The sequence below is a fragment of the Apis florea genome, unplaced genomic scaffold, assembly GCF_048593485.1.
Source record: "Apis florea isolate Af1SG1 unplaced genomic scaffold, ASM4859348v1 contig_3391_pilon, whole genome shotgun sequence".
Lineage (NCBI taxonomy): Eukaryota > Metazoa > Arthropoda > Insecta > Hymenoptera > Apidae > Apis > Apis florea.
The window spans coordinates 1,208,317-1,224,425 of record NW_028256754.1 but is presented as its reverse complement, the minus strand read 5'-3'; the positions used below and the strand labels follow the sequence as shown (position 1 = coordinate 1,224,425).

At 22.0% G+C, this 16,109-nt stretch overlaps 1 protein-coding gene across 8 annotated transcripts in view; it reads left to right on the top strand.

Moving 5' to 3' along the window:
- Ca-alpha1T (Ca[2+]-channel protein alpha[[1]] subunit T) overlaps positions 1 to 16,109 on the top strand; it is a 190,110-nt gene that overhangs the window by 135,488 nt on the left and 38,513 nt on the right. For 6 of the 8 annotated variants that reach the window (XM_086912427.1, XM_086912429.1, XM_086912428.1 and 3 more), the window contains one exon: positions 14,425 to 14,581. The exons of the other annotated variants lie outside the window; for them this stretch is intronic. In XM_086912427.1, coding sequence (XP_086768553.1) covers positions 14,425 to 14,581 — 157 coding nt within the window. The remainder of the gene's footprint in view (positions 1 to 14,424; positions 14,582 to 16,109) is intronic. 8 annotated transcript variants of the gene reach the window in all.

Below are 16,109 nucleotides of genomic sequence, written 5' to 3'. Positions count from 1 at the left end.
CTTTATAATATAATGAGTATTGAGAATAAGGAATTTTTAAAGAATTAAAGTATTCATTGAGATAGGTAAAAAATATTTGATGTAAGATCTATTTTTGATTATAATCTATTTTTTGAGCAAAATAGTTTAATTTATATAATTTAATTATTATTATATAATTTTGATAGATTGGATTAACAATATTAGATAAATTTTATAATTTGAAATCGATTTGTCTTAAAGTAAAATATAATTTGCTATAATTTGTATGAGTCATGAACGATCATAATAATTTAGATTAGATTTCAGGATTTAAATGGATTCATTTTAAAACATAATTTCGTATTTGCGTGCTATTCAATACTGAACTTTTATCTATTAGTCATAAATAATTACAAGTTCAGTTAGAGATTTTATAATTTAAAATCAATGTTCTTGGAATAAAGTATAATTTTATATTTATAAGTAATTTAATTATGAATTTAGTATTGTTAGACACTATTACTAGATATTAAGAAATTAAGAAATTTTTTATGTAGATTATGATTTAATTGAATTATTTTAAATATATATTTATATTTCTATGTCAAATTGTTATATATCTTTTAATCTAAAGATAATATTAGAAAATAAATTATATTTTGTAATAACAAATTAAATGTAGGTATTCATAGATTTCAATATTTTTTATAAAAAAAAAAGGATAAACTATGTATATATGTTGAAAAACTATTAATTTCAGAAATATTTTATATTTACTTTTGTAAAATATATTGTATAAAAAACAAGAAAAACATAAGAAAAATTTTATGTGTTTCTTTTCTTTTATATCATAAGTTTTGCAAAATTAATATTAAAAATATAAAATTAAAATATTTCTTAAATTAATACTTTTTTCCGACATAAGTTAATAAATTTTTCATAAAGAATTGACATTATTGTATAAATTTATAAAAAAAAAATAATTCCATTTGAAAAAGTAAAGGTTACTTTAAAACTGAAACTTTATTAGTTATAAAAAAAATACTATCATCATATTATGTAGTCCTGTCTATATTGAATAATTTTTGTTCATAAAATTTTATTTATAAAATTTTGATTTTGGTACTATATGTACATTTTATTGTTGTAATTGAAATATATTATTTATTTATTTTATAAATATATTATACCATATTTGTTGACAAATAAGTCAGATATATTAAGAGGAATAAATTAAGTTGATTAAATATTCTAATAAGAAGATAAATTTTATTTTGCACAAAATATATTGACTCTAAAATTTATGAAATATTTTTTATTCGTTTTGATGAATTTTAAAATTCTTGAATTCTTTTTAATAAGATAATCTAATAATATAAAACCTAAGAAACTCAAAAATTTTAAAAATTATAAAATTTTATATGTATAAATAAACTATTTTATTTATAACAAAGAATTTTTTTTAATTCTTTAATGCATTTTTAAAAATATTAAATTACTGCTTATTGTATTTTTTCTTTTTTAGAATTTTTTTTAAAATTAATTATTATATTAATTATATTATATTAATTAATTTTCGAAGAAACTACGCTTTCCGAATTATTCTTATTTTATTTTTAAAAAAAATTAAATTTTCGTTTTGTTCATTTGATGTCTTTGGTATTTTGAAGAAAAAATAAAAATGATATGAAGATTTATGGTTTCGATAAGTATGTATTAAAATAATGACAATATTTTCATTAATAAATTTAAACTTCATTAACATTTAATGACTATTATAATCATTATGATAAGTATTATATGAAGTATAATTTAAAAATTATCACATATATTTATATCATTTCTTTATATTGATAATGATATGATTTTAAAAAAGATTACGTATACAAAATAATCGTTTAAAAAACTTTTATTCTTAAAAAATAATTTTTTTTAACTTAAACTTAATTAAATTAATTATATTAAATTAATTAATTTGTACATTTTTTGAATCTAATTTCGAAAAATCTCGTAATATATAAAAAATTATATAACTTCTATTTTTATCTTGTTTATTTCTTCATTATATTAGTTGTATAACATGAAAATAATATAAATAAATTATTACACGGTATGAAATTTATTTATGTAATTAAGACAAAGTTGACTTTTTTCTTATATTGTGTTATTATCAATATCAAGAAGTGACATATTTTTTAACATATTTTCTATTAAAACATATTTGAGGATAAACATATCAAAATGATTATTTATAGATCTTTTCTATTTCATCGTTTATGATTATTACAATTTCATGTTATAAAAAATTATTAACAAGTTACTTGAAATTATTAATTATATTTGACGAGAAGATTACTTAAAAAATTACAAAAAATTATGATATTTCTTTGATGTATTGTTATCATTATTTATTTTACAATTATTATTTCTAATAAATTTATTTTTGTTATGATTATTTTTTTTTATTCTATTACAAATATTTTATATTTATTTATAATTTTTTATAATATATATTTATAATTTTTTTTTTACGATTGTATCTAATATTTCTGTTACACATTCACATTGTTCATGAATATTTATAACAATTATTATTATAATTTCTGCGATACTGCAAATTATTTGCATAAACATTCGCAGGTGTATGTATCCTCATCATGTATACATATTATCATATTTTGTTATATATCTCACTGTCGTCAAACAGTCTATTTGCAGTAATTATTAATTCTTGATTTCCATATCAAATCAAAAATTATAATTCTAATTATATTTTATCTTCACGGAAACAAATAGAATTCCATAGAGGGTTTTATCCAAACTTCATTTGCCAGTAAAATGTGCGACATCCATTTTACCGTATCGCTCTATTTAAAGAAAAATGTAGAAGTGATGGAAGAGATAGAAAAAGGAGAAAAATACCATTAGATCTTCTGATTTTTTTCTGAATTTCTCTTTTTCCTATAATGATAATATATAAAGATCGATAAACCCACGTAAAAGGTTCCAACCATTCCATAAATGGAACGATTGTTTTTTGATGGTAAAAATCTATAAATTCTAAAAAAAACCTAAAAGTATAAGTTTTAAAGTCTTTCGGATATTTAATCTTTAATTACTTGAAATTCTGTTTTGTGAATCGATTCCTTTGTTATAAAGAATAATGTAACAATTGGAAATATATTTCTTTGTACAGTAATATTCAATTGATCATCAAAACGTTTGAACATTTCAAAATCTAAATTAAAATGAATATTAGCTAGTTATAGGGGTTAAATGTTCAGATTTTTTGTTTTTAAAATATTTAACTTTCTATAGCAATATGTGATATTCATACGATCTTCATAGTTAATTATAATATAACCTTTAGTAATCATAAATGTTCAGTTGATATGACATTAAAATTCATAATCGATTAAAAAAAAGTTTATATAAATAAATTTTAGTATAAATTTTTAATATTATTATATATAATATAATAAATAATATAATATTTATTATATTATTTTATTTATTATTATATATTATATATACATAAAATTACAAAATAAAATATGAAATTATGTGAAATATTATGTAATAAATATATATAATATTTATAACATTTTTTAATCATTATAAAATATAATGTGAAAAACTTAGTTAAACTATTAAAAGTACTGAATGCTTAAAATCTATTACACATAATGCAATTCATTATCATATTATTATTATACTACAAAAAATTAGAAAAATAATTATTTTATATATATTTTATAATTATTAAGGATATCTAAAAGAATATTTTTTAAATAACAATTTCGTTCCAGTTATAAAAGTATTAAAAAAATTTTTAAGTAATTATTACACTTATATGAAATTAATTTAATCAATGATGTATATATTATATTTTTTATTTTTATTATATTTATATTTTAATAAAATTTTATATTTTTATCAAATAATTTGAATTATATTTTTATATTTTCTAAATTTTTTATTGACTTTTCATGAAAAATATTTTATAAATTTCGAAATAGTTTTATTTTTAAATTATATAAATCAGAAGCTAATATTTAAATATTACAAATTTTAATAATTTTAGTTGTATCATAAAGAATTGTGAAATAAATAAAGAAATGATATGTAAACAATATTTATCTATATTTATATTTCATTCTTTCTTTTATTAAAGTTCATATATATTTCCAATTCCATCAAAGAATATTTTTGAGTGTAAACTATTGCTAATTTAGAACAAAGTTTTCTTTTTCAAATATTCAAAAAGAAAACTTCTTGTCTGTTTCGCAATTAGTTTCTTTAAAAATAGAAAGTGGAAATGAAAATCCTGTTTAACGAATGCTTTTCAATTGATCTATATACAATTAAAAATATTATAATTAAATTGTTTTTTATTTTTATCTTAAATATAAATATAAGTTGATTTTTATAAATTATTTCAAATTTTATCAGTTATTCCTTATATGTGATTGTCCATTTTGTAATATTCAAATTTCTATAATATTCCTTGAAATGGCATTTATTGAAAGATGGTTGAATTTATTATTCAAGCTAATATTCAATCAGGTAATTAGAGAAATGATATATCTTTCTTTACTCTATCCATTAGGAATGTAAGTATATACTTGCAGTTTGGATTGTTATGCAGTAGTAGCCTTTCTCGACCATCTCCGTCATAGCCAGAGGGTTAAACCTTCTTTGCTTGTGTTACTTTGTTTACAAATGCGAGTATGTAACATTCTTCTATGAAAAGAACATGTGATATGCAGATGAATTTTATCTTTTTGTCAATATATTAGAATATATTTTATATTTATGTAATATAATAATAAAAAAATATGTTATTGGATAAATAATAACAAAAATATATCACTAATTTTGGAATATAACATAGTAATAATAAATTTAAAAAAAATTAACAATAATAAAAATAGTAATAACAAATTTTTTGAAAAAATAATTTATATTTTTTTATCGATAATTCTTCTTATATTTAGAATGTGAATAAATCATTATAGCGATACAATAAATGCAATGCTATTTTCACTTACAATAAAATTATTATTACATTATATGCTCATTGAAACCATAAATTATAAAGCATAATTTTTTTATTATTTGAAATTATTATTTCAGATTAATTTAATGAATTATTTCGTATATTTTTTTACAGTAGAATGTATATACCTATAATGTATATCAAAAAATACTGAACAAGTATTTTTTATGATTGATATGTTATAAAAAAATGTCAATTGAATTTAGTTGGAAATTTTAAATAATATTAAATTGATGCATATAAAATGTAGTTTTTTTAATGATAATTTCAATTATATAATTAGTTGATAAAAATCATTGAAATTTAAAAATGTATTTAATTTTATTTCTATAGGTTTATAATTTCTAAAAAAATTGGTATTTGTTAAAAAATTATTTAAAAGATTATAATTATTTATTTATGTTTTCGCATATAATAATTGTTATGTTTTAATTATTAAAGTTTAATTATTATTTTAATTATTATGGTAAATAAAAGTTTTATGTTATTTATTTAAAAAAATTATTTTCTTTTTTTTATTGCATTCTACATTCCATTAATTCTATTGTTTTAATTGTATTTTAAAATCTAAGAAATGACAATAAATAAATAAATAAATATTATAAATAATCTTTAGAAAAATTATTCTATTCTACGTATTTTATGTTTATTTCTATCAATTTTATTAATATTTTAATTTGTTGTCTTAAATGTTTTTAATCGTCATATAAGTATTTATTAATTGAAAATTCAAATATTTATTATAAATAATAAATATAAGTTTTTATTAAAACTAACGATATATTTTAAAGATGGATCATTTTATTTATTTATCTCATACTTTTAACTTGATTGATTAACTTTGATTAACTTCTATTTCTCTTGTTTATCGCTTAACTCATGTGAAATCCATTTGTCTATTTTCTTTAGCTTCTCCATTTGAACTAGTGACAAATAATAACTTGCTGTCTTCTGAAATGCCATTTATCTCGTTCATAGATTAGTTTCAATAACATTTCTTAAAACATTATTATTGATGGCATCTCCTAGATTTTTTTCAATTCGTTTTATAATGAAAAATCATTTAGCTTGAATATTAAATTATCTTTGAAAGTTTTTGACACAAATTTTGTTTAAATTTTAAATTTATTAATATTTATGCTATACACATAATGCTAATAGCATAATACATATTAATGCTAAATTTAAAATTATATAAAAAAATCATACAAGAATAATTTTTGATGAAAATATAGCTCTAAAATTTTTTAAACATTTATTGAAATCAATTAATATTATAAATTAATGTATTTTATAATAACATATACCAAATTTTTTTTAATAACTTTTTAATAACTGATATATAAACTATATCTAAAATAAAATAAAAATTTTTAAATATATTTTTTATTATATTTTTTATATTATTAAATAATAATTATTAGATAATTAAAAATTAAATATAAAACTAAATTTATTCTAAGAATGTAGAAATATCAATATGTTTTGCAAATATAAATTATTCATTTTTGAAAACATCAAAGCAATAAATCAAACTGGTCTCTAACTTAAAATAAAATACATTTTTGTATCTAAACGAGTTATGTCAATCGAATCAATTTTTCCTTATTCTCTCGAGAATAATCCAAATTCATACCCTTGAACAATCAAGCGTGACATATTTCTAACTATAATGTCGAGAAGGATGTTCATTCAATAAAATAAATTTCAATTTCGCCGGAAACTAACCATAAATTAAAAAACCACAGCACGTGGGATCATTTGAAGTCAACTTTGACAGTTAGAGCTTCCTGCGCTATGCCGCTAAAAAATAACGTAACGTGAACTATAAATAACGAAACGGATGAAAATTATTTTAACGATAAAACAATTTCTTACAACCACGGAACAGTACACGAGAAACAGGATACAATAACGAGAACGTATTGGCCATCACGCCATGAATTTTTAACAGTGTAGCACATTTCGAGCCTACCGCGCCATTTTTTCTCTCAGCTAGTTACATTCGGTGTCATTTACGTATCCGTATCTATACATGTTTGTTATATGAATTCGAATTTTTAAGTTTCATACTTATAAGGAAAGTAATTCAAATTTTAAATTAATTCCAAAAACTGAAAGAAAAACTCTTTAACTCTTAATAACTGAAATAATTTTGTAATATTTATAATTTTCTTTCTTGTTCTAAGAATTTATTTAAAAAATAAAAATGAAATAGTTAAGAAAAAAATGAAATAGTAAAATTTTATTCAAAAAATGAATCATTTGTATTTATTTTTATAATCAATCATGCTACCACTGGTTTTAAACGCCATTTTTCTGATCGATGTAAAATTCCTCGAACGAATACCGCTCATTTCAATTGTTCATTTAGTTTAGGAAATAGAATGATATTACTTCCAATTGTTATTTTTGTAAAACTTATATGATTTGGATAACTTTCCTTTTTAGTATCTCTAATTCATTCAGATATTTTCACACTATTTCTATCATTCTTACTTTGTCTATACTCTCAATTTCTCTATCTCTCTTGTTCGACTCTTCACTTTGTGTTCCAACATGTCCACGTACCAACATTCGATGAAGGGAATGAAATGATATCGCGTGAATATGCGATATAAACGTGTACAGGAGTCTCAATATTTCGGATTGAAAAAATCGGCGCGTGACACGTCCGTTGAACCAAAGAAAAGTAAAAGTAAATTATCTGAAACGAAAAAAAAAAAAAAAAAATAGAAATCCATAAAAAAAAACAAAACAAAACAGAAAAAATAGTAAGAAGGAAAAATAAAAATACAACCGTTTCCCATTGCGTATTACGTTACTATTAATATCTCTCCGTTTAGCTGCTGTAGATAGACACCTTTATTATACCCAATATCCAAATATCCGTGCTATTCAAATTCCAGGTAGACTGTTATTCTAGAGACATATATATGAAATACGTAACAACAATATTACAGATACTGCTAATACCGATAGCTAGTGTGTACTTGTGCAACCAGCCGCTGAAAGTTCGTTTTAAGATTTTTAACCTTACTTATTATTATTATATTTAGAGAAATTATACATTATATTATATATACATATTTATGCTTTGCCGTTACTTGTTTTTTATTTTTTATTTTTATTGTTTATGTTCTTATATTCACTCCTGGTTTCTTTTCATCCGAATAATCGTCAACCGTGACATTCTGCAACGACAGGTATTACATGATTTCTCCGCGGCGGCGCTGGCATCTATTTTTATTAAATTGTACAATCGATGTAATTGAAATTTTAAAATTGTATTTATTTTTTGGGTTATATATAAACGAGCAATATGACAATGCGAGATGATTCTATGCGATAGATTTGTATTTTTAACATAATATATAGATATAATAACGAGGTGATATATTTTCTTTCGAATGATTAATGAGAATGTTAAAATATTTTGCTTTCTATTCTCAAAATAACCAACAAAAAAGAATTTTGTAAAATGGATCTTGGAATATTATAGCTAATTATATATACATATCTAATTTTAAAAGCAGGTTAATTGTTTAGGACATACTTTAATATTAAACTTTCGAATCTATTTATGTTGGAGATGTGAGAATATTTATCAAAGTGTAATTAAAATATATTTTATCGTAACTTTAATGTTAAATATTATTATCTTATTATTATTATCTAAATCCATTATTGCAAAATTTTACTTTGAAAAGATCAATATTCAAATATTCTCTTAAGATAGAGAATAAGAAACTTTAGTGATTTAAAGTATTCATATTTCTAATAATTAAGCAATATATAATAAAATATATTATAAAAATATATTATAAAATATATTATAAAATCTTAAAATATGAGAAATTATGTGTATAATGTATCATTCGAAATAATGATAGTCGATTATATAACTTAATAACAAGTAATTTTATATATAAAATAAGTCTGAAATAAAAAATAACTTTTTTTCATTTGAGATTTTATTTTTAAGAAAATTGAATTTGAAAGTACAATTTTTGATTGGATATAATTGTCGTAACATTATTTTACATAAATTTTATCAATTTTACTTGTACTTAATTCTAGTGGAAATTCAGTTTTAAACTCGATTTTCTCAAAAATGGATATCAAATGTTAAAATATTATTGTTTTTTTTCGACTTATGCAGAGTAATATTCTATCCATTGGTCATTTTATTATATCATTTTATATGTTAAAATACGATGAATTGTACAAAATCATCGATTGCAAAGACGTCGCATTGCTCGTTGCAAAAAGATATTTTGAACATCAGATACTGATTGATGTTGTTTATACACGGAGTATAGGAAGATTGGACAAAAATTTATATTTAATTTCTATCTGTAAAAATATATAAAATATAATATATAAATACAAATGTTATAAAATGAGATATAATTTAAATAGTTTAACTTATTATTAGTTAGATAAGTAATTTAACACATGTTAGTTTATTATTTTCTTTAAATTTTTGTAATATTCTTTAAAAAAACTATATTATATATACTATATATTATTTTTTCTCTATTAGATTATAATTAAATTAAAATTAATATATTTTTTATAATTACTTTATAAATTTATTCGTAATATTTGTAATAATTTATTTATAATAGTCATTAATTTTTTAAGAATTTTATTATATTATTAAATACTATTTACTAATTATTTATAATTACTTTTTTTCTAATTATAATTAAATAAAAGATTTCTAGGAAGAAGAATATGTATATAACGAATAATAGTTTCTTAAAAATATTCAGCCAATGTAATGATATTTTGGTCATATTTAAACAAAGTTTGAAATTTGTGGTAAAATATTATAAGTACATAATAAAAGAATATAAAAGAATATGCATAAAAGAATCTCATTAAAAATACAATATATATTTTTAATATATAATATAATTTTTTAAATACCAATGTTAAATTTATTTATTTTATATCTTTGTTTTAAAATTTATTGACAAAAATTATTTACTAGTACAAAAATTTCTTTTTTGTTCTGATATATAATTGTATATAATATATAATCTAAAATTTTGTTCAATCTTTTCGATACATTCTGTTTTAATCAGTAATGTTGAATCCATGTACCATGAATCACAATTTCACAAAATACAATACGAAAATTTTCCTAATAATACATAATTTTCCTGTAATACAAACATCGATGTATCAATATTTTATTTTTACGATCAGAATCCAAATAATATAATTTTTCTTTCTCAATTTTATTACTATCGCCGTATAATTTTTTCTTACAATTTGTACACACAGCTTGTGTAATTATATCGCTTAATAACAACGTATTATATAAATTACTTGACACAAGTTAAACCTTGTTTGTTTTCTCTCTCGTTCGAATACAGGATTACATGGTATTTGTATAAGTGGACAGATATCGCCGATCTTGCAGAATGTGACTGTACAAGCTTCGAGTGACAGTTGTTTTCGCTGTTCACCCGATATACCTGCTTATACGCTGCAATCGTGGAGTGTCTTTGTTCTCCTAAAGTCAATTTTTATTCGAACTGAATCATTCATCGATTCGATTCGATCATTTTGAATATAATAAAAACGTCGAATATTCGTTCTTGTATTATTAAGCGAACAAATTCTATGTTTCTTTCCTTAGAGAAAATTGAATTTTGAATCCTTTAAAATCTTTTCTCTTTTTGATTTGATTTGAATGTAAATGCAAAATGTTTATTATTCCTAATTATTAGACGAACAAATTAATTTTATATACTTTTTGCAATGAGATGAGATATTTTACTATTAGTCTTTAATTTTTAGATAAATGATATTTAAAAATATAGATCAGTAGTTTGTCCGTGATATCATACAAATTGTATTATCGCAAGCTATCTTCATCATATGAACGATGTCGTGAAATATCTCGTCCGTGATTATAAAGTAATTAAAAAAAATTATATTTATATTGATATTGAATTTAATTACTTTTTATTATTATTGTTACTACTACTATTATTAGAACTCTTTCCCTATATTTGTTAATAGTTTGATTTGAATAGTAACATTTGAATTTTAGATTATTATAGATATGGTTATATGTGATAAGATATCACATATAAGATAATCAAATAATTCTCATTAATTCAGTCTCTCTTTTATCTGAAACAGAATATATATTGAATTCTGAAGAATATATATCATAATCTCTGGAATAAGTTATATTACTCTGCACTTCAAAATCTCGAATTGGTGAAAGTTATTTGTAATTAGAATAGTATACTAATATTATAATATTTTTTTCTATGAGAGAAAGGTATATCCTTTTTTCTTTTATCTCTTGGATTTTATACAGGGTGTTTCAATATAAGTTAAATATAAATATTTTCTTATTTTTAATTAAATTAAAATGTTTGAAATATAATTTACGTAATTAAAAAATATAATATAACTGAAAGAAAATTTTTGGTAATTTTTCTAATCAAATATATTTGATTCAATATATTTGATAAAAAGTGTTTAAAAATTAAAAAAATTTTTATTTGTTAATATCTTTATTTCTAATATTGTATGAGGATGTTAACAATCAGTCATTTACATAGTCATTATATAGTTATAGTTTCAACTAGGTTTATGTAATTAATTTTGTATAAGTCAGCGTCCTCGATTTATCGCTGTGAACAAGCTTAACAGGGATTTACAAGCCCGCGAAATTCAAAGGCATTGGATTGCAGTATACAAGATGCAATAGCAACTTTCCACTTCAAAAGACACAATGAATAGTATAATCAGAATTTGCTATTATTCTGCTATTACTTATATAATAAATAATTACAAGAACATACTAATCATGATTGCTCATTTTTAAAAATATATTATCATTCTTGAACGTTATTTTGAACATTTATATATAGTATAAAGTTTCTTCTTTCAATCGTAGGATTGTTTTCTAACTGTGAGTAACTGTATGTATTTTAAAATCAAAATTTAGATAGAAAAATAAATATTCTTGAAAAATTTGAAGAAAATAAATTGAAATAAATCTTCAAAACCATTTAAATTTTATTTTAAATGTTTCTTATGCTATTAAAAAGAAATTCAGTCTTAAAAAAAAAAAAAAGATATTTAATTAAGTCAATAATTGAATTTGATAAATTTAATGAAAATGATAGTAAATCTAATGCTAAAAATTGTTAATTCATATTTTTATTAATAGAGAAATAATATTATTTATGAGATAAACTATTTTATGATGAACTATTTTATGGAATTCTGGAAATATCGATTGATGATCTATATATGAAATTTTATTTAAATGAAATTTTATTTTATTAGAATAATATTATTTAACTATATTTATTTCAATAATTTATTTACAATTACATTGTTATAAAAAAACTATATATAATCCATCAATTAAAAAGAAGAAAAAGCTCAAATATTATGTATTATTGATATTATATAAGAATTTATAATCATTTATTTTTAGTTTCTAAATATTGTAAGATTAAACCTTTATCATATTTATTTCTATTTAATTCTCTCAAAAAACTACGATTACTTATTATTGATTAAAATTCTGAAATGTATAGGATATGTAATTTTTTGGTGATAGGGAACATGTCAAAAGTTATGACGAGAGAGAATTCTATTGCATTTTTTGTCCAATAGGCGACATCGCCAATTTATAACTTAATATATCCTCTTACATTATCACATATGTGATAAATGACATATATAATAAATAGAATAAAATAAAATGAATAATAAAAAGATAAAATAGAATTAATAAATTGAAACAAAGAGAAAATTTCTCAAAAATCTTTTAAGAAAAATATATTCATAAAATTAAACTCACATTATACGAAAAAATTAAATATATTTCAATTAAGAAATAAAAAATACATAACTATCCCAGAAACTTACGGAAACAAAATTTTTTACATTATAATGCTTTATTTGAGACACCCTGTACGTATAATTCTGTTTGAATCATACGATACTCGTTCGAACCAGTTTGCACTAAAGTCAACATTAACAGTTTCCATGCTACACTGTTCATTTTGCGTAGAAACAATTTAAAGCTCAGTCATCGGATAAATGATTCAAGTAAATACTTATTCTTGGAGTTTCGATAAATCTGTCCACGAATCATAATTGAGAATTTCCTTAAATACGATTTCAATTTCAATCTCTATTCGGCTCGGAGGTAATTTTCGTGACGATGAACAATGCGCTAACTAACGCACCGGGAAACGGCGGCCGCAATTCCGGCTGGAAATTACCGCTTAAAATATTCACGGCCATATTCGAACCGACATCCAAAGCACCGCTTAAGGGATTACGTAACCCGGATACGTATTTTTACCATAGCTTTACATTCGAATCGCCGACCGTTTTCTACAACCTGCGCCAGAAAAGAAGATCGATACCATACAAATTCAACAATGTTCGCATTTTCATGGTCTCATGGACCAGTTTTATCTATAGGGTGATTCTTGTTAACATTGCCAGCTAAATTGCTTGTAAACTGCTTGTTATATGAAAACTTGTTATATTTTAAACAAAAGTGAGTGATGGAATAGGGTACAGAATAGTTATTTATGATTATTTTTTTGCTCACATTGAGTTTTTTTTAATTTTAACGTGTAAAATTTGAAATACTATTAAAAAATGTAAACAATAAATTCTGCAAGAGATATTTTTTAAACGATTTTTAACATAAAATATTATTAAGTTATAATTGATATAAATATAGATTTTTATCAATAAGTGAAAATAATATTTCTAATTCTTATTATAATATATAGCGCTTACTATTTTTTCCAATTTTAGGTAAGTACTAATTAAAAAATTGGGATAGATAGATAGGTTTAGAAGTTAGTAATTAAAAAACAAATATATTTAATGTTTATTATTTGCACTTATTGATTTATTATGCATATGTATTTATTATAATGAAAAATATCTTATTTACAATTTTTTCCAGTAGCAAGATCAAATTTTGCAATTAAGAAATTTAAGTTACAATTATGTAAATTTAAGTTACTACTTTTGTACTTTCATATAAAAAATATTTTTCAACAATTTAGATTAGACTGTTGGAGAATCACCTTATATATTGTATATATGTATATACAATAACGAATAGGTCGAATCGAAATAATAGTAATTTTAGTAGTATTTAATAATAGAATTTTTAAAAAAAATTAATCTCATTGAGCTACGCACAGAATTGTTAAAAATAAAAAAAGAAAAAGAAAAAGAAAAATCAAAATGAAATGAAGAGAAACGAGGGACAGAATGGAGACGTTTCACGGTGAGCAGCTTCGATATATCCTAATTCCTCATTTCCTCCTCGTTCATCGTTCATCGTGGTGATACTTTAGGCCAGCGGATTGTCTCGGTTGCAGCATCCTAGGGATGTACCTGTTCGGGGGTAAGTTTTGCATGTGGGCGGACCGGAGTCGGCCCTGCACCTGTGCCGAGGTGGTCTCACGGCACCCATTGTGTCGCTGTGATCGCAAACATTTCAACGACATCGTCTGGGCACTTGTCACGGTTTTTCAGGTACCACTGTTCCCCTCTCTCTTACACCGAAAATATACACTACTACTGTATATGCTAAGTATTTACAAGCATATGATACTTCTATATCTAATCTTTATCTATATCTGTATCTGTATCTGTATCTATATCTATATCTATATCTATATCTATATCTATATCTATATCTATACGTATACTTATTTATAGCTATATCTATAGTTACCCATGAAAATGCATACTTTATAAAAGAATTACATTTGATGTAATTAGATGTTTAATTTTTCAATGATAAATTCAAGTATGATTCAAATATGAAATATACTAAATTGATCAACTCTGTGAGACTTATTATTGGAATGTATATTTTGTTATTAAAATTTGCTTTTTAAGTGATTTATATTAAGATATAGTGATCACATATGTGTATATATAAATTTTGTTATATATTTAAAAACATAATATCTCATTTAATATTAACTTATGAATATCAATACGTATCAACCATTTTTTAGTAAATTCATAATAATAGTAGTAATATAGCTCTTGATTTTCTTGATAAATAAACTTTGAAATGAAATTTATTTGAACAAAAATTGCGTTTCTATAAAATGCAAAGAAAATTTTGTGGGTGACTGTATATCTATCTATATATCTATCTATATCTATTTCTATATCTATGTCTATATCTATATCTATAATCTATCTGTATCTATGCCTATCTCTGTCTATTGGTTTGCCTAATATCTATATCTATATGTCTATATCGATGTCTATCTATATCTATATCTATTATCTGCATCTATATCTGTAACTCTGTATCTATAATCTATATTTATCCATATCTATATACATACATGTACGTGTTACATAATATTGTGTATAGTTTTCTTTCGCTTTTTCGCTCCATCGCGTTCCAATTCATTTTCTTGATATCATACGATCGAAATATATGCATATATAGACGTATTCTAAATTTTTTCCTTCTTGTTTTGTTTCTTCTTCTTTCTCCCTCTCTCTCTCTCTCTTTCTCTCTCTTTTCTCCCTCCCTCTGTCTTTCTCTCTCTCTTTCTTTTCACCCTCCCTCTCTCTCTCTCTCTCTCTCTCTTTCTCTCTCTCTTTCTCTCTCATTCTTTCTTTTCCTTTACACACGATTTGATTTTAGCAATTTAACTGGCTGGGTCATTTTTGTCCCAATCGATTTAACGATCGATTAATTAAATAACGAAAATTACGTAAGTTTAAATTTAAATGTGTATGGGTCACTTTTGACCCAGCCACCGTAGTACGCGATCCGTACTTCGAAAGTCAACAAAAAGCGTCGTACCAGATTAGCAATGTATCGACGAGTTTCTCTCTTTCCGTCACGTTTTTTACTAATTTTTTTTTTCTCTTTTTTTCCTCTTTCCATCTCTTTCCATTCTTTCGATCCGAGCCTTGCACTAATTTTCGTGATTGGATAGAGGAAGTGGAATAACGATTTGTTTGTCGTGGCGATTAACACGGTTCGTTGTCGACATGGAAGTTAATCGATTATACGGATTTACGTTTA